The 20,342-nt window shown below is 37.8% G+C and overlaps 1 protein-coding gene across 2 annotated transcripts in view; it reads right to left on the bottom strand.

Annotated features, from left to right (window-relative positions):
• Window positions 1-948: 948 nt before the first annotated feature.
• NRBF2 (nuclear receptor binding factor 2) overlaps window positions 949-20,342 on the bottom strand; it is a 38,468-nt gene continuing 19,074 nt past the window's right edge. The window contains exons 2-6 of one of the 2 annotated variants that reach the window (XR_009522476.2): window positions 14,541-14,625; window positions 10,066-10,106; window positions 7,697-8,739; window positions 3,311-3,366; window positions 949-1,023 (exon numbers count right to left, since the gene is read on the bottom strand). Coding sequence is in view for 1 of the 2 variants with exons in the window: in XM_060034934.2 (XP_059890917.1) it covers window positions 8,029-8,739; window positions 10,066-10,106; window positions 14,541-14,625 (837 nt within the window). In the remaining variant the exon portion in view is untranslated. Of the gene's footprint in view, window positions 1,024-3,310; window positions 3,367-6,726; window positions 8,740-10,065; window positions 10,107-14,540; window positions 14,626-20,342 lie in introns of those variants that run through there. The other variant, XM_060034934.2, reaches the window with a different exon arrangement.

The following is a 20,342-nucleotide window of genomic DNA, read 5'->3' on the forward strand; positions in this document are numbered from 1 at the left end:
TGGATCATGTATGTTGTACTATAGAATTTACTGGAAAAAGTCCACGTAAGTAGTCACACAGTTCAAACCCCTGTTCAAGGGTCAACTAAGGTGTAAAACACATGGAAAAGGTGTAATATATATTGCCTGGGGTTAAGGAAGGCTTCAGAGAGGTGGCAGTATTTGTACAATCCTTCAAGGAACAGAAAAAATGGGACAGAACGAATGTTGGGGACATATTAATTTGCCTTCAGCCCTTTTCCATAGACACATTAGCTGTTTGAGACTTCGAACATACTTCCAACAGTGACTTAACAAAATCATTTACTCTTAAACTCTTGTTCTAAAAGAGGAGAGGGGTAGGAGCTGCTTCTGGGACTGCCGTTATAAAAGGTGAAGGATTCGGTTCCATAGAGACCTTCCAGGATATGTTATAGGCAAGGAAGTGTAGTCTCATCTCCCCCATGTTCTGCAGTTAAGAGTAGATTATTTTCATATCAAACACCTGGAGACACTATGATCACTTGAGGTACTTTTCTTAACTGAAATTTTAGCCAACCTAACATTTATGATGTCCAGTCATTCCTTTGGAAATTGGTAACCATATGTGGCATATAGGGGAAGTTTTCACCAAAATTTTCTAATAACTATAACTTATTCTTTTTGCAGAAATAAATGTTGAACAACACTTTGTTAGCAAACTTTTTCCAGATAGGGGAAAAGCCAGCCTATAACCTTTTAGGAAAGGAGACAGAATCCCATTATACTTAATTCCTAAAAATCACAGCACTGTGCAAAAAGTCCAGTAAAACCCACGGGACTTAAAGCTGGGGGGGAAATGGGATTTGCGCATAACATTGAAAACCTTTATCAGAAACATTTTTTAAAAGGCGGTAGTGGTTTGACATAGGTTAAATATTTAAGAAACAGATTACAAGTGTGGCACTTTACCTTGACGAAGACTGGAGGTTTGCTTTGGAAGTGGGCGTCCGAAGGGTTGCAGCTTGTGACTGAGATATTGTGAAGTGGTGGAAGGAGGGTTATCTGAAATTAGAGAGAAAGCTGTAACACCAGATCTGGATGGGTATGGCTTAATACCACCGGGATAGTTCAGCTGCCATACTTAAGTTTTCTCTGCAGTCAAAATTGCCTCTTAGGCAAACATAAAGTTCACATTACACTCAAATTGTTCCCTATATATTAATCATGCTGGGGTATATCTGCATTTTCGAAACAGCTGAACTGACTGTACAACAAAAGACTATTCAGATCAAAGCTTTCTAAAGCCAATGAACCCATAGGATTTCAGAAAGTTCTAGGACTAGTATTAAAAAGTTGGAACATCCGTTTAATTGGTTATCAATGACTTAGTTATCCTGTCACACACCCTCCCAGAGGAGAAATGAAAGTAGAAATTAAGCCCATTTAAATTGAGCCTGGTGACAAATGATTATGTATTCTAAAAGAAATGTACAAGCTCCAGAAATTGTACAGTCATGGGAAATTGCTGTTCATCCTGGTTACTGGATCTTTGAGGCACTACATAGGACATATTGATGTACTGTACTCTGCTTTCACGTATGCTACCTGAGTTAGGGAGTCCACATTTTGGTCTCAGCATTCCATTCACATCTTTCCAACCATTAGCAGTTCCACTACTGTCAACTAAACACTGGGGAGAAGGGTTTATTAAAAGTTAGGGATGACCACCGAGTCACCCTGAAACCGATTTTTAAAACCTCAGGAATTTAAAAAATTGCTTCATCTATTTTTTCCTGATTTATCAAGATAGGTGAGTACCAACAGTATAAAGAACTCAGGGTAAAAGCGGGTGACCACTCTATTGGTTTACCTCCCACACATCTTTATGCATTTTTCCACTTTACGGAGCATAGATCACGTGTTATATAAAAACTGGTATTATGTTAGTTGGAAAAAAAAATTTCATTCTAACGTTTAAACTAAATATTTCTAATAGCTTTATAATCCCACAAACAGATTTATTATCGCATAACCATGGAATGGCAATGCTGTTTTTCAGCTGGGCGGAAAAATTGAGCCATTGAGCCAAAGTCCCAATCGCTGTCTTGAATTGTGATCCCATTCATTCTCCTGCCAGTTTTGCAGTAAATGAGTTACGTTTTAAAATTTAAACAAATTCCTCGAGTACTATATTCAACCTTAAAGACCAAAGAAAGCAAAGGTCCTTCTAGAATTTACCACAATACTCAAAAGTGTTGGGTATTTAAATAAATGAAAATTGGTTTGTGACCTTACTACTGCCTCTACAGAACTTTTAGTTTTTACTCTTGAAACTAAGGAATTTTGTGGTAGTGGTTAGCATCTGTTTCAAATACCTGGGCCCCTCCCTGGACAGCCATTTCCTCGTAGGAACAGGGAAATAATCTGATCTAAAGCCAATAAAACAACCTACTGGTGGCAACAGAGGCCCTGGGACTTCATTATACTCTCAGTACTGAGACTTCTTTAGAGAATTAACTTCCAGGGAAGATAGGCCTGAAAGTCATCTGGTTCCTCAAATCAAGAATCCCCTTTCTCAGACCACAACCTTTCTTCTTTCTAGAAGCTATCTTTTACTTCTGGGAACCCCCAATGAGGCAGGCATTAGTCCCTCAATCCTACCCTACTCACTAATCACCTAAACTTAATGTATCCTTTGTCTTCCTGGACTCTGTTAACCTTCAAGATATTTGTATCTTGACTCCTTCACCTCTTTTCCTTTTGACATACCCAGAAAACACTACCCTTTTTTTCCCAATTTAATGTCTACCATAGAGAAACGAACGAAGGACCACAAAAACTGGCCCCAGCCTGACCAAGACTTTTTTGGCTACTGAGCCAAGTATTTTCCATTCCTCAAGACCGGGGCCTGACCCTGGCCCCCTCAATTTCAGGAAATGGGGGGAAGGACAATCCATATGCACCTCCCCCAAATCTCCTCATGTGTGTCTTGCCATGATCTGATTCTGACCAAGCTTACTCAGTTCTTCCTCCCCATTTCTGACTCCATGCCTTTGTTCTTTACCTAGGAAGCCATTTCCCCATCCTCTGACCACATCACTACTTTCATGAAGGCTACGCTACTTATTTTATAGTTTTAGTGGCAGAAGGAAAGATGGATATTTATTATCTGGTGCCTGTATTTCAGATGACACTGATTTAAATATTTTTGCCTATACATAGCTATAAAACCACTCTTGACTATGAGAGTATTTACTGAGAATATTTACTAGAGACCAACTAAGGATTTTTAAACTCTGCAGCCCACCACAAACTCCTTCAAGTGAACAAGAACCAGAAAGTTTCTCACCGTCCACTAGATGGCACTGTTGGTCTGCGGTGACTCTCAGAAGGACAGGCTTCCAACTGGAACAAAATAGACAAATTCTTAAAACAGTCATGCCACTTACTCTGGCAGAGGTCTCCAATTAGGCTACACTGGGATTATGACAAAATATGATAAAGATCACTGTCTAGAATGATTCGATAAATAACAGCTATTATTACTAGACTCTTCAAATAGGTTGTAAACACCCTATAGCAGACTGCCTTATATATATATGTATTTTTTTTAGTATTCTTTTAAAACAACAAAACTTTAATCACAACTCCTCACAGATGAAAAGGGATAACACAGAAAATGGACATTAGGGTTTTCTGCAAGTGCTTGTAAGGACAAGCTCAACTTTCATCAGGTGGTCTCCAACTTCTCCTTGGGAAGAAGAGTAGCTGGGGTGCAGTGGTATAGTATGCACCTGAAGAGAAATCTGAATGACTAGGCCCCTTGGCCACAGTAGGAAAACTAGACAACTCAACTGGGCCAGTGTGGCCCAACAGAAACAGCACAGGACTGCTAGTCAGACCTCTCTTCTCTTGGCTCTGCTCCCAATCTGGTATAAAACTTCATGTAACTCCTAACCTTCTGGGCCTCAATTTCTTTTTTTTTAAAAAAATAAAATAATAGGTTTAAATTAAAGGTCCTAAGAATTATAGCATCCAAAACATATCAAAACAAAAAGTTACCAGCCAAAGCAATCTTGAGAAAAAAGAACAAAGCTGGAGGTATCATGCACCCTGACTTCTGGACTACACTACAAAAAACTACAGTAATTGAAACAGTATGGTACTGGCACAAAAACAGACGCAGAGATCAATGCAACAAACTAGCTCAGAAATCAACCCATACACATATGGTACTGGCACAAAAACAGACAGAGATCAATGCAACAAAATAGCTCAGAAATCAACCCATACACATATGGCCAATTAATCTACAACAAAGGAGCAAAAATATACAGTGGAGAAAAGACAGTCTCTTCATTAAGTGGTGCTGGGAAAACTGGACAGCTACATGCAAAAGAATGAAATTAGAACATTTTCTCACACCATGTAAAAAAACTCAAAAGACCTAAATGTAAGACCAGAAGTCATAAAATTTCTAGAAGAAAACAGGCAGAAAACACTCTTCGACATAAATCATAGCAACCGTTTTTTTTTTTTTTTGGATGTCTCCTCAGGCAAAGGAAACAAAAAGCAAAAGGAAACAAATGAGACCTAATTGAATTTAAAAGCTTTTGCACAGCAAAGGAAACCACTGACACAACAAAAAGACAACCTACTGAATGGGAGAAAATACTTGCAAATGTTATGACCAATTAGGATTATTAATATCTGAAATATATAAATAGCTCAATATTTTTTAAAAAAAAAGGGACTGAAGACCTGAATGGACATTTTTCTAAAGAAGACAGATGAACTGCCCTGGTGGCGCAGTGGTTAAGAATCCACCTGCCAATGCAGGGGACACGGGGTTCGATCCCTGGTCTGGGAAGATCCCACATGCTGTGGAGCAACTAAGCCTGTGCACCACAACTACTGAGCCTGAGCCCGAGTGCTGCAACTACTGAAGCCCATGCACCTAGAGCCTGTGCTCCAGAATAAGAGAAGCCACTGCAATGAGAAGCCTGCGCACAACAAAGACCCAACGCAGACAAAAAATAAAAATAAGACATATGGCTGACACATGAAAAGATGTTCAACACTGCTATTCAGAGAAATGCAAATCAAAACCAAATGTCACCTCATGCCTATCAGAATGGCTATAGAATGGAATATTACTCAGCCATAAAAAAGTAAATTTTCTGCCATTTGCACTAATATGGATGGACCAGTAGGGTACTATGCTTGGTGAAATACATCTGAGAAAGACAAATACTGTATGTTACCACTTAAAAAAATAAAACAAATGAATATAACAAAACTGAAACAGACTCACAGATACAGAGAACAAACTACTGGTTACCACTGGGGAGAGGGAAGTGGGGAGGGGCAAGATAGGGACAGGGGATTAAGAGGTACAAACTACTATGAATAAAATAAGCTACAGTGATATATTGTACAGCACAGGGAATACAGCCATTATTTTATAATAACTTTAAATGGAGTATAATCTATAAAAATGTCAATTACTATATTGTACACATGAAACTAATACTGTAAATCAACTACACTTCAATTAAAAAAACAGACAAGTGCTTAGAAAGTGTTAAAAGCTGAAAGATAATGTATTTAACATTTTGAATTGACTTACCTAGAGACAAAATATTTGCATTGTTTCAATAACCCTGTGTTAAAACACTAGGGATAGACAATGGCTTGAAGAACTATTTTGAAAATATCTTCTTATTCCCCCTTAAGCATGGTTTCCAAAGTATGGATTTACATGTGGTTACCACGGCAGTATAGCTAAAACTGTTACTACATACTAATTTTCTGAAAGAAATGTTTGTTTTTGTCAACATTCTGTGAAAAGCTAAAAGAACTCAGGGCTATGCTTTCTAATGCCCAAATAGTTTATCTGGGTTCAAAAGCAAGAGGCCATCACGGAGTAAGGAAGGACAAGAGTCTACTCCCCTTCCAGTACATGCATCATTCACTTTGCTTTAGCGGAAGCAAGCTTTCCTTTAAACCCCTTTCAGGGCCTTAAGCTAGACAGAGAAGAGAGGAGAACATCTTAAAAACAAACCTCAGCTAGGAGATGAGGCATGTGCCCTGTGGAACAATTAAACACGTGTTTTTGTTTTAAGGACCTACTCCATGGAGACACTGCTAGGCTGCTGCAAATGTACCAAGTCATCTGGTCAAAAGGCACATACATTCTATTGACAGACTCAAATCCAAAACCTAAAAACAAGATCAAACAAGAGGACTAAAGAGTGTGAATAAAAGCTTCAAAGACAATTGAAAAGTAAAATTAGTCCATTTAACATGAATTTAGCTAGTGGAAATGCATAGAACAGGGTCCTGCAAAATACATGTCAAACTGCTAAAACTAACGAGAGGGAAGGGGGAGGGGAGACAGCAGAGGAAGAACGGGAGGGTGCCCTACAAAGTTCATGTCAAAACATAACAAAGCTCATTTTTAAAAGTGAAATGGCTATGCTAATAATAGTTTATTATTGGCACAATCTTTCAAATCTCAAGTTTCATAAGGAAGGTTAGGCAAGCAAAGTATTCTCAGAGTCTAGGGTACTACAACACTGAGATGGACAATTAACAGAGATTAGAACTCTTATGATATTTTAAGAAACTAGTTTAATTTGGGTTTCATCTGCACCAAGATGAGATACAGGAAAAAAGTGACTTCTGCATGGTCATCCATCTCATCGTACTTCTGCTAGTTTCATCACTAGACGTGTGAGCCCAACCCTACCCCCCTCAACCCAATTGTCCCCGATTCCCTCAGGACAGGCGGTATGCTGTTCGTCCATATTTTTGCCTCCCCCACAATAAACTAAGTCTACGCTTTAAACACACCGAGTGGCTTATACCCAAAAGTTTCACTTAGGTCTTCGCCTTCCCCTTCCCCTCCTGGAACATCACTGGACTCTGCATAGAGGAGAGTGTTCATGTAGTGCTTTGCAGCCTCTGCTCTGAAAAGCGGGCACGTGCCCCAGAATGGCTGCTGCCGGCCAGCCCGAGCCTTTCCGTGTGTGCCAGCCCAAGGAGGCTGGGAACACATTTAAACCTCACGAGCTCCCTTGTTCTCTTCCACCTTGGTTGCAGGGGTAACTGACTACAAAACGCTGAAAAAAACCTTTAACATACCAAAGTAATCTGACAGAATGTCTTCAAATTCATATTCAAAACTTCCAACACAGAAGCCGTACAAAACTTGCTCTTTATCTACCAACCACATTCAACGAAGGTATAAAATACAATTACTTTATTGATTTCTTACAATCAATACTGCCAACCAGCATTACTTCCACTCATGCATCATTAAAAACAAAAGGATATTTCCTTGGTATTTTCAAATGATGCATTATACAATAAACAAAAAAAGTTAGAACTTAAAATGCACCCTGATTAATTATGTAAACTGGTAATTTTTTAAAAAAGCATAACTAATAATTTGGTTCCTTTCTTCATAAAATGGAAATTTAAGTATTTCTCCTGATAGTCTTGAGGTTATCATTAATGTTACGAGTAGTGCAAAGTGTGGCACACAGTTTCTTCTAGAAAGGTGTGTCTTACACACCTTATTAAACAAAGGAAATGTGCATAACAAGATGCATACAGTCAATGCATGAATAGAAAGCATGTTTCAAATACAAGGTAGCCCCTCAGGCAACCATTATTATTTAGGTTTTGCATTATCATTTATGGCATTATAGATTAATTACACATAACATACTTTTATACATTTTAACCCTGAAGAAAAATAATTGTTGCTTGAAAAAAATTATTCCAGGTAGCCATTTGGTTTGTATCAGGAGAAAGTGAACCTCCAAGAGTTTAGTATCTGCCAAGTCTGGAATCATTAGCTCGAGTCAGTAAATCCGATGCGCGATATACTTCACAGTGACTGTTTCCGAGTCTTGTCAATGCCTCTTCTCCGCAGGATGCTGGATTCAGCATCTCCGGGACACCCTTGCATGTGGTTTTCCCTTTTTTTTTTTTTTTTTGCTGGATTAACTGTATTACCGTATTATTTCCTCTTTTTCACCTCTTCTATGGCCTTCCATTTTAATTATTCATAAGTCCTTTCAGAATATCTTCAGAGAGTTCCATGAGGGGAAGTTCTGGAGATGGAAAATCCAAGGGAGGAAGATTGGGTATTGGAATATCCTTGGCTTTCCCAGTATTTGATGCAAACCTCTGCCAGGTTGAAGAGGCTGTAGCAGTTTCTGCATGTGGTGGCAAGCTCCATAACTCTGACTTTTCTACAAAATCAGCATCTACATCAAGCTCCTTTTCTATCGGGCCTTTTAGAAGTCTGGCCTTTTCAGCCTTTAGCTGTTTATTTTCTCTCCTTAATCTTTCATTCTCAGCCACAAGGAATTCCACATGCCTCTTCAAATCTGCAATTTTGGTTGCCTGCTCCTCTATAATTGTTTTATCATCTTTTGGGGCTTTGCTTCCAATGCACAGCTCTGTTGGCTCGCTCTTCTGCTGAAGTAAAAATAGTAGTGTGTCTGGATCCCTGTCAAAGACCCCCTGAATTTCAGGCAAGTGTTTCTCTGTGGAAGGGCTATAATTCTGAGAGAGTAGGGGGCTCTGGCTGTCTGCATCCTCAGCAGAGGGTCTGTGAGATGCCTGTAGCTGGGCAGCGGCATCCTTGTCTGTGCTCTGCTGGGCTTTCAATCTTTCCTCCCGCTTTGCCCTCTTCCATCTCTCCTGGATGAGAAGAAGCTGTTTCATGTGACTATCCCTTTGCAGTTCCAGTGATAAATGAGCCTATTACACAGAAGGAAAGGTACAATTTTAACATTTTAAGTCGCTTCAGTAATGTCTGGTAAATACTATTTCAGTATCTTCTTTTCTGAATAACCCAATAGCACTTAAAATTTTTTATTTATACTGTTTGCAATTCAATAGAACCTCAAACACTTTTCAAAGTAACTAAATCTTTCTAGGTAAGTTAACATTTTCATTCATAAACAAAATACCATTCAAGAAGTCAGAAGAAGTCTTATTCCAGTTCCAATCGACATGATGAATCAGACCATTTTTGAATGTGCCTTTCCCATCTGCAATGCTATTTGTACTCAGCTTAAAATCAGAAAACTTTCCTATTTAGACTTTAATTCTACAACTAGTTAAAGTCTCGACGCAGGTCTACATTACATGGCTAACACAAGCAGTTCTGGACAGTCAAAGGGAAGTGCACAGAATGGAACACAACTTTTAAGTTCTCTTCGTTCAGTCTGAGGAACTGGTATGTTTTCTCTGCCACTGATATCCCCTCAGATCTCCTTAATTCAATTAAACAAACATTTACCAAGCAACTCCTGTGGACCTGCCACTTTTATAATCAGGAAATCACCTTTGGATAAAGATGTAGCTTTGTGTAAAGGTATTTTAAAAACCTAGGCAGGCCCTCCCCAGACACAGAAGACAATTTAAAGCCATTGGTGAAACAAATTTAAAAGTACCAGAACTGCTTAGGAATTCAGGAAAAGACAGGTCTGGATTTAAATTATTTTTGACAAGCAAAGGCAAGGCCAACTGGTTTCCCCTGGGCCAGGCCTGCTTACTTACTGTGAGCTCATGGTCAAATGAGCTAATGATCAGGAAAGGTACTAACAGGTCTCTAAAGGACACGCCTGGCAATCTAAGGTCTGTGAGAAACCCCTAGAAAAAAGGACAGCAGTTTCTGCATGCCATCAACAGCAGTTCACTTAGTTTTATTTTTTATTTTATACTTGAGTATAGTTGATTGACAAAGTTGAGTTAGTCTCAGGTGGATAGCAAAGTGATTCAGTTATACATGAATCTATCCTTTTTCAGATTCTTTTCCCATTTAGATTATTACAGAGTACTGAGTTCCCTGTGCTATACAGTAGGTTTTTGTTGATTATTTTATATATGTATAATATGTATATGTTAATCCCAACAGTTCATTTAGTTTTAATTTCCTTTCTGAAGTACTCATCTCTTCCCTATTTTATGTATTTCTGACTGCAGTGTTTTGGGAGGAGCACAGTGCTTTATTTTATACACAATTCAAGTCTCCACAAGAAAATCCTTCTAACCCTTGTTGAAAATATTGAAGTGTCTTACCTGCTCAGACTGTGTCAGCTTCATAGCTTCAGAAAGATACGCTGGTTAAAAAAAAAGAGAGAGACACATTATGTGTCGTCATTTTGTTATTAAAACGTCAAACAAAGAGTTTTAATACTCCTCATATGACAAAGAGAACTGGTCTTAGAAGCAATTCTGCTACATAGTTATCCTATTCCCGAAAAGGATTTTTAAAAAAAAGGATTCTTAACTTCTCCATAAAAAATAGCAGTGGTAATCAAATGTACATATTCCATACACCTTGGAGGGGCTGGTTCTTTTAAATCAATGTAGATTTCAGTTAAGGAATAAAGATGGCATAATCAGAAAAATAGAATTAGGTAGGATTAAAATTAAACAAGAACCTATCAAAATCCTATTACTCAAATTATGCTCACAAAAATATCAAGATATTGACTATCAATGACTTTTTACCCACATGAATACCTAAACTATCATTTTGGTCTCCTATAGAACTACTTTTATTGAATTGTTTCTGAGCTATACTATCAGCCTACTGTGAATCTGGTAGTTAAAAGCCCAAAGAACTCATTGACATATTTATAATAAGTAGCTGCAGGCAGTATTAGGACATTTATGAAAATGTCACTGTAAAAATCCATAACTTTCCTCTCTAAGCTGACTGCTAGAACGCTGAAGGCCATGTTCCCCTTCAAGAACCCATGATGCATTTTGTGAACTACCAGTCCTCCCCCATTTTATCTTTCTATGGATTTTATATTTTGTTGTATTCCTCTGTAAGCCCTTTTATATCTTGCTGGAACAAGATAGGGTATAAATAACAAGTATTATTAATAATAGGTCATGTCCAATTAATCCCCATTTTTTATCTCTTGCTCACTATAAACTTTTTGGCATCTCTCATACATTAACTTCCTTCTTGCTTTTTCTCCAATACTACAGGCACTGCTTTCTGTCTAATCTTAATCCAAATATTTTAATGATTTCCTGAGTTCATCACTTAGAACTGTTGTCTGCCAGGTTCTATCACAGTCTTCAAGACAGACTAATTGGATGCTCCCTCCACATCAGAAAACAGAGTTGGTTATATGGCCTATGCTCCAGCCATACCTACATTTTCCCCTCAACTTTTTGTCTTATTAAGTCTGTATAACTGCATACAGACGACTTCTTTTCCTTTTGTTCATGTGTAAGTCTGTTGAGACATTCTATCTCTTACTGTGATTGTGTGGATTTCCCCAGACATCCCTCCCATTATTCTGTGTACATTTGCCTCCCTGTCTGAAATACAGTTTGCTTTAAATCCAGTTTCTTAACACATAGAACAGTTTTACAAAACCAAGCTTAACCCAAATGCAGTGCCTCCCTTTGTAGAACCTTGAAACTATAACATGACAGAAGAAGATACCCAAGGACACTGAGTTCCCAAAGCTTAGAGAATTCAAAAAGAGTCACACTGTCATTTAAATTATTTCCCAATCTTAAAATCTGGGTCTTAAAAGAAAAGTTATTTTAAAAGAAAAAAAAATTTTTAATCTGACTGCATGGTAATGAGTTTACCCCCAGAGCCACAACAGGAACAAATGCCCAAGACAGAAATGTAGGCAGGGAATACTTATCTCAGAAATATTTAGCAATGTGGTTAAACTGCTTTCTTCAATTATGATACAAGGCTAATATCTGAAGTAAATACTAAGTAAATGATGAAGAAAAGGAATTAAGAAAATCTGAAGAATCTATCACTTCTTAAAATAATAACATTTACTATCAAATACATATAAACAATGTACTCTGAGGTCTGCTCATCTTCTGAAAAGTTCATTTTGAGCTCTAAGCATTGTTAATGCCTATGATTAACTTCCCATTTAAGCTTTTGCTCTTTTTCCTGTCTGTGAAAGAAACGAAATCCACTTAGAAACTGGATTGCATTAAGACTGGTAAGGGAGGACTTCCCTGGTGGTGCAGTGGTTAAGAATCCGCCTGCCAATGCAGGGGACACGGGTTCAAGTCCTGGTCCAGGAGGATCCCACATGCCACAGAGCAGCTAAGCCCGTGCGCCACAGCTACTGAGCCCGAGCGCCACAACTACTGAAGCCCACGTGCCTAGAGCCCATGCTCCGCAACAAGAGAAGCCACCGCGATGAGAAGCCCACGCACTGCAACAAAGAGTAGCCCCCATTCGCTGCAATTAGAGAAAGCCCGTGTGCAGCAACAAAGACCCAACGCAGCCAAAAATAAAATAAATTTATTTTTAAAAAAAAGACTGATAAGGGAGAGTTACAGAAAACCAGTTACAGCTGCTAATCAAGGGTTTAAAGCAATAGGGTTTAAAGCAATAATGCTGAATTCTTGGTAGTTTATGGCTTCTTAACTTTTTTTCAATATAGAGCAGTAAAAATGCATACACCTCCTCCTCCCCACCTCCTGCCAGATGTAGACAGCTTTCTCCTTCTGGGTTGGGTATCTCAGTTTATCAAGTAACCTCTTTATTTCTACATATTTACAAAACACTATCAGAACACTACAAAGTGTAGAGGATATGAGTCCTTAGCTGTGTAGTCTCGGGTAAACTGTCTCAGAATCTCCTCTGATCTTGAACAGAGGCCCCTTATTTTGCCCTTAAATTCTCTCATTTCAGGCTTTCATCCCACCAGTCTTTCTCAGATGATGACCTTTCCCTGTTTTGTCTCTAAAATGATTTCCAAATACTAAGTTCCTTCCTCTCGGGATACATTTACATCCATACCTCCCAAAACACCTCTGTTCGAGCCCTAGATGTAAGTCAATTTAGAAAACACTGAGCTCATTCTAACCACATTAATTTTCTAACTAGCACTACATTCACAACTCTACTCTGAAACACAACACAAGGCTATTTTTAACCAAGTCTAAACTCCAAATCAAATCCGCTGGGTGGGATTAACTAATCACACTTAAAGTTGTACCTCCATAATTAGAGCTAATGGGATCCAACAGACTGCCTTCATCTTTTCTTTAGATACAGAGAAAGGGAGAGAAGAATTTAAAAGCCCAACATTAATTTTAAGTCTTCAAATAAAGACAGGGATGCAGGCTAGGAATGAAAGAAACTCCTCTCTCTTTTATGTATTCAGAATATCCTACCAATCCAGAGACACTGCTTTGGGAAAGCAAATGTTCTCCTTACTTGCTGCAAGTAATAAATCCTTCCTTCTCGGCGAGGGGCGGGGGCAGAGTATCCTACCAATCAACACACAACCTAATGCTGATCAGTCTGTTATTTATGTGTAACCATGACCACTCTGGATTATTTAACTAAATGTAGCATTTCACTGCAGCATTCATGTTTTTTTTAAAAATAGTATAGTACACTTTTTTTTATAGTGACTACAAATTTAACAATTTGATTCATAACAAAATGTGGCTTATGAAAGATTTAAAGAGCACTAGCTGCCAAGTTTAATGCTGTCTAAAGCTCCCATAAAATTCACCATAAAATCCACAGAGATTTATGGGATATATACAATGCATTCAGCCCTACAGCTGAAGGGGTACACTTCAGTAGCAAAACTAACTCTTCAAAAATAAGACATGAAATTTTCTCTGAAAATTACTGACTTGTAGGCAAAAATCACTGACACAGAAGGACTTATCAGGAGGGGCAGCCTCTGCCAGGAAAAAGCAGGACTTGGATCATGGTACTGGCCTAGAGGGGAGGAAAGCGCCTTCCTCCAGCGGAAAGAGTACGGGGCTCGCTCTAAGACAGGCAGCCACTCCACTGTAGGATGAAGCACCCCCGCCCCGAAGCTTTTAGGCTACTCAGCTAACAGAAACCAGTCTGTACAAACAGACCCTGAAGATCTATTTCTGAGTTCAACATATGCTAGCTTGTATGACTGGGATAAAATTAGGTGTTTGCTAAGAATCCAGTAATTCTAAACTTCATACCTAAAAGAAGGTCATCAGCAGCATGGTACTATAGGCATGAATGTATAGACGAAACATTCAGAAGGGAAGCTAAAGAAAGGCCACAGGAAAGAGTTTCAATGGATTTTGTATTATCAGCATCTTAGAAAACAGAAACTCAGTGAAAATTAATGGCTGGAATTAAATTAGTTATTACTTTCAAAACCCAGAAAAGCTAAATATTTGAAATCCAGACTCCTTCTCTATAACAACTAAGATGAACTGACAGACACTTCTTGGAATCACTTCTGTCTTTGGGGATCTTCAGGCTCAGGAAGCTGTGTCCAGGAATCATTTATGAATACGGCATATGCAATCTTCTTGATTTAGAAAGACTGGGTGAGGAGGAGCTGGAAAATCTAACACACTCACTTGAAAAATAATCCAAGCTGTGTTCCAGTGGGTCAATAGTATCAACCTGGTACATGTAGGGCAACAACACATCATTACTCTTGTGACTTTCATTCTAAATAACGTGTTGAGAGATACTGGAAAAAAGAAACTGCCCTGCAGTTTTAGACTCAGTATTTCTTAAAAAGAATACTTACCTGCAGCCTTTTTGTGACAAGAAATAGCCTCTTCGTATTTCCCTGCAGCTACTAAACGATCTGCTCGTCTGCTCTGTTGATGAGCCTAGAAGACAAACATTCCTGAGTTCCTCTTACTTAAAAAAAAAAAAAAAAACTTTTAAGAAGATATAATGCTGTTTGTTGCCACACATCAAACCATTATGGCTGTATCTAAAACTGGGGAAACCTAATGGGTAGTATCTGAAAGGACTGGCAACTTCTCTCAACTCCACTAATAAACAATCGAGGTTAACACTAGGCACCAACTCCTTCAGGGAACATTCTTCAGAGATAAGCCAAGGGCCATCATCAAATTGTTACTCAAAATGTATATTTTCTTGGTTTTTAACTCATTCTTCCTTTTCAACATTAAAGTTGCTATTTATGTTTTCAAGATAAAAAGTTTGTACATTATACAGTTGAGGAATTAATGATACCAATATTTAATGTTATGGTGGAGATCTTTTCAGATACAACTCACCAAAACAACAAACTCAAAGTACTGAAAGCAAATGGATTAAATAAATAGTCATTGGTCTCCTTACATCTGTGTTACATTTCAGAACTATTACAATTTTGTGAATGTGTTTCATCTCTTACATAAGGAGGTCCATAGACTCACAGTGGTCACATATCTTACATAAGGTTATACAGTTAGCAGACAAGGAGAAAGCAATGGTCAGCTGAAGTCTTCTAACTAGTGTGATGTTTTCCTCACTAACAAACTCACAGATAATTTAGCAAAGCTGCTTAAAGTGAAAAAGCACTATACACCTATGTTCACAGCAGCATTATTCAGAATAATCAAAAGGTGGAAGCAACCTAAGCATCCATCAATAGATGAATGAACAAAATGTGGTACATACACACAATGTAAAATTACTCAGCCTGAAGAGGGAGGAAACTGACACATGCTACAGCGTGAACTTTGAGAACTTTAAACTAATAATGAAATATATAATGAGCCACTTGCAGAAAGACAAATACTGTATGATCCCACTTAATGAGGTATCTAAAGTAGTCAAACTCACAGAAACTGAAAGCAGAAAGGATAGTTGCCAGACACTCGCGGGAGAGAAAAGTGGGGAGTTGCTGTTCAATGGGTGTAGAGTTTCAGATTTACAAGATGAAAAAGTTCTGGAGATCTGCTGCATAACAATGTGAATATTCTTAACACTACTGAACTGTACACTTAAAAATTATAGATGGCAAATTTGGGAGTTCCCTGATGGTCTAGTGGTTGGGATTCGGCACTTTCACTGCCATGGCCCAGGTTCAATCCCTGGTCGGGGAACTGAACTTCCTGCAAGCCACATGATGCGACCCAAAATTATTTTTAATTAAAAATTTAAAGACAGAAAATTTTATGTGTACTTTACCTCAGTTTCTTTTTAAAAAGCAAAAATCAAATCTGTGTGTCAGGTGTGAAATGATTTGTGTTGAATGCTTTTCAAAAAATGTGCCACTGATGCCTCATAAAAATATTTCAGAAAATCACTTTTGTAACTGAGATTAGAAATATTTGCAAGTTTACAAATCATGCTCAGTGTAAAACAGAGGTGAAGACAAAAGTAGGGAACAGTACACTTCTAGCAATGCATGCTGTTTACATTTTCCCCGTTTCTATTTTTGTAAGGAAGAGGCAAGCAACATTCTTAAAAGAAAGATTATTCCTTTCAATTGTTTCAGAGGCTTTTTATTCTTCCAATAGTAATTAAACAAACTTTTTCTCTAAGTCTCAATTTATTCCTAAAAATAATAATGGATAACCAGAAATGACTAAGGGCTTAAAATATAATTTTAACCATGGAGTCCTGGATTTGAATAAAAAACATGTTCTTAACACAGGAGTATTATATAGTATCCAGAAACGATACAGATCTTTTGGGGAGAGAATGTACATAATCAAGAAAGGTAAGTTATGATCAACATGATTCCTCTAAGGAATGTATTCTGAGCATATAGCTAAAGCAAGTGACAATCAACAAGGTTCTAGGCACAGGGAAAAAAAAATAATGAAAGAATCTGCATATGCCTTTACCTTTCTAAGCTTTGAAAGAAGCCCTATTTAAGAGACAACCTTCTCTGAAATCCCAAAGTACTTCCTAACTAGGATGGCACAGTGCAGACATAGCCCTACCAAGAACCTGGGGCACTGGGCTCAAGTTCTGTAATCCCACTAAACCAGCCAAGTTATCTCATCCTTCAGGGCCTGTTCCCTCACCTGTAAAATGATGGAGTTAGATGTGTGCTTCTCAAGTTTTAATGGAATCCAAATCACTGGGTAATCTGGTTAAAATGCACACTGATTCAGAAGGGCTTGAGATTCTACCCAGGTGAAGCTGAAGCTACTGGCTCTTGGACACACTTTGAGAAGCCAGGATGAGATGCTCTCTGAGGTTACCTTATTCTAACACTGCCTCTAGTCTCTCTGTCCAATGACATTAATCATTTTCTACCTTGTACTATATTTACGAAGCTCCCTAGTTAAACTTCAAGTTCCACAATAGTAGAATAAATTTTTTTCTTTTTCATATTCTTTTCCATTAGTTTATTACAGGATATTGAATATACAGTAGGTCTTTGTTGGTTACCTATTTTATGTATACTAGTGTGTGTCTGCTAATCCCAACCTTCCCCACCCTCTTTCCCCTTTGGTAACCATAAATTTGTTTTCTATGTCCGTGAGTCTGTTTCTGTTTTGTTAATAGGTTCATCATTTGTATCATATTTTAGATTCCACATATAAGTGATACCATATGGTATTTGTCTTCCTCTGACTTACTTCACTTAAGTATGATAATCTTGAGGTACATCTACGTTGCTGCAAATGGCATTATTTCACTTTTTTATGGCTGAGTAATATTCCATGTGTATATATAATACCACATCCTTATCCATTCATCTGTCGATGGACATGTAAGTTGTTTCCATGTCTCGGCTACTGTGAATAGTGCTGCTATGAACATAGGGGTGCATATATCTTTTTGAATTGGAGTTTTGCCCAGATATATGCCCAGAAGTGGGATTGCTGGATCATATGTTAACTCTATTTTTAGTTCAAGAAACCTCCATACTGTTTTCCATAGTAGCTGCACCAACTTACATTCCTACCAACAGTGCAGAAGGATTCCCTTTTCTCTACATCCTCTCCAGCATTTGTTATTTGTATACTTTTTAATGATGGCCATTCTGACTGGTGTTAGGTGGTACCTCATTATGGTTTTGATTTGCATTTTTCTAATAATTAGTGATGTTGAGCATCTTTACATGTGCCTATTGGCCGTCTATATGTCTTCTTTGGAGAACTGTCTATTTGGGTCTTCTGCCCATTTTTTGATTGGGTTGTTTAGTTTTTTGTTATTGAGTTGCATCAGCTGTTTAATTATTTTGGAAATTAAGCCCTTCTAAGTCGCATAGTTTGTAAGTATTTTCTCTCATTCTGTAGGCTGTCTTTTCATCTTCGTTATGACATCCTTAGCTACGCAAAAGCTTCTGTGTGATTAAGTCCCATTTGTTTATTTTTGCTTTTATTTCTATTGCCTTGGGAGACTGCCCTAGGAAAACACTGCCACTTCAGCGAATGTTTTGCCTATGTTCTCTTCTAGGAGTTTTGTGGTGTCACGTCTTATGTTTAAGTCTTAAAGCTATTTTGAGTTTATTTTTGTCTATGGTGTGAGAATAAACTTTTTCTTGAACACCAAAGAAACAAAAAGTTCTCAAGTGGTAGGAACAGGACCTCATGGCTCTTCCAACTCCCCAAAAACTTCCCCATGTAAAATCCAATCTCTGATCACGCTGCCAACTCAGGAGTTACATTTCATTTTAAAACACACACCTACTTTAGGTTATCTGGCACCACAGCAATCAAATTCCCTATTAAAAAATACAGGTCCTACACCAAGTTCTTGTTAGACACCCAGCACATGCCAACTGCCTAGGTTCAAATCTCAGCTTGAACACTTATTAGACACCTGAACTTGGCTTTCTTAACTTCCTGCCCAAGTTTTCTCATCTTTAAAATGAGAATGTTGTGAAAATTAAATGAGTTAAAAGACAGTAAAAGCAGCAGAGGTTATCTACCACCATAAAGCTTACAATGTGATTGGGGAGATTAGACTAAACTGCATTCTTTTCCAACTAAAGATACTGTATGAAGCTTATTTTTGTAGTAATTCTTATTTTTAAAACAATCTTTAAAGGTCTCTAATATTAAAATTGATCTCTTTAAATACTGTTCTTGGCAGAATCACAGCATTAAAAGTATTAAATCCATATGCTTCTTTGGTGATTCAAAATAAAACAGGAACAAGAAGCAACTGAAATGGGAACGTTCGTTAGGGATTCTAAAAGTTTGGGCACTGATATTTTATAATTCTGAAAACATGTTTCTCTTCTGCCAATTACTTCAAGATGCACTAAAATTTTATGGGGAAGGTTTTATCTCAATACTTCGTTCAAAAATGATAAAAGACAACAAATGCTGGAGAGGGTGTGGAAAAAAGGCAACCCTTTTGCACTGCTGGTGGGAATGTAAATTGATACAGCCACTATGGAGAACAGTACAGACGTTCCTTAAAAAACTAAAAATAGATTTACCGTATGACCCAGCAATCCCACCACTGGGCATATACCCAGAGAAAACAGTAATTCAAAAAGACACATGCACCCCAATGTTCACTGCAGCACTATTTACTATTTACCCAGGTCATGGAAGCAACCTAAATACCCATCGACAGACGAATGGATAAAGAAGATGTGGGATAAAGAAGATGTGATACATACATACAATGGAATATTAGCCATAAAAAGGAACGAAATTGGGTCATTTATAGAGACGTGGATGGACCTAGAGACTGCCATACAGAGTGAAGTCAGAAAGAGAAAAACAAATATCGTATATTAACGCATGTATGTGGAATCCAGAAAAACGGTACAGATGAACTGGTTTGCAAGGCATAAATAGAGACACAGACGTAGCGTACAAACGTATGGATGCCAAGGGGGCAAAGTGGGGGTGGGGGATGAATTGGGAGATTGGGAGTGACATATATACACTAATATGTATAAAATACATAACTAATAAGAACCTGCTGTATAGCACAGGGATCTCCACTTCGCTGTACAGCAGAAACTAACACAACACTGTAAAACAACTACACCTCAACAACAACAACAAAAAGATAAAAGACAATATAGGTCTTTATGAGTGATATCACAATTCAAATAATGTTTAAGCCAAGAATATATCTATTTTGGGTACTAACCCAAACAAATAAAGTAAATTTTATTTATTTTCTTCTTAAAGTTTATCAGGAAACTTAGGACAGAAAAGGTTAACTTAACACTCTTCATGAATTTTAACTCCAGGAGCACCTAAATATATAAGGCAAATATTAAGAGACCTAAAAGAAGAAACAGACAGCAATGTAATTACAGGAGCCTTTAAAACCCCATTTACATCAATAGATAGATCATCCAGACCAAAACAACAGTAGGGAAACACAGGCCCTAAATGACATATTAGACAAGACGGAACAAATATATACAGAACATTCCATCCAAAAGCAACAAAATACACATTCTTCAAGTGTTCATGGAACATTCTCCAGGACAGATCGTATGTCAGACCACAAAACAAGTCTTAACAACGTGGCCCAGGTTCAATCCCTGGTTGGGGAACTAACCAACTGCAAAAACAAAAAACACACAGAAACCAAAAATGAAAAGATGTTCCAACTGGTAACACAGAAATACAAAGGATAATAAGAAACTATTATG

This window comes from Delphinus delphis, chromosome 16 (assembly GCF_949987515.2).
Source record: "Delphinus delphis chromosome 16, mDelDel1.2, whole genome shotgun sequence".
Lineage (NCBI taxonomy): Eukaryota > Metazoa > Chordata > Mammalia > Artiodactyla > Delphinidae > Delphinus > Delphinus delphis.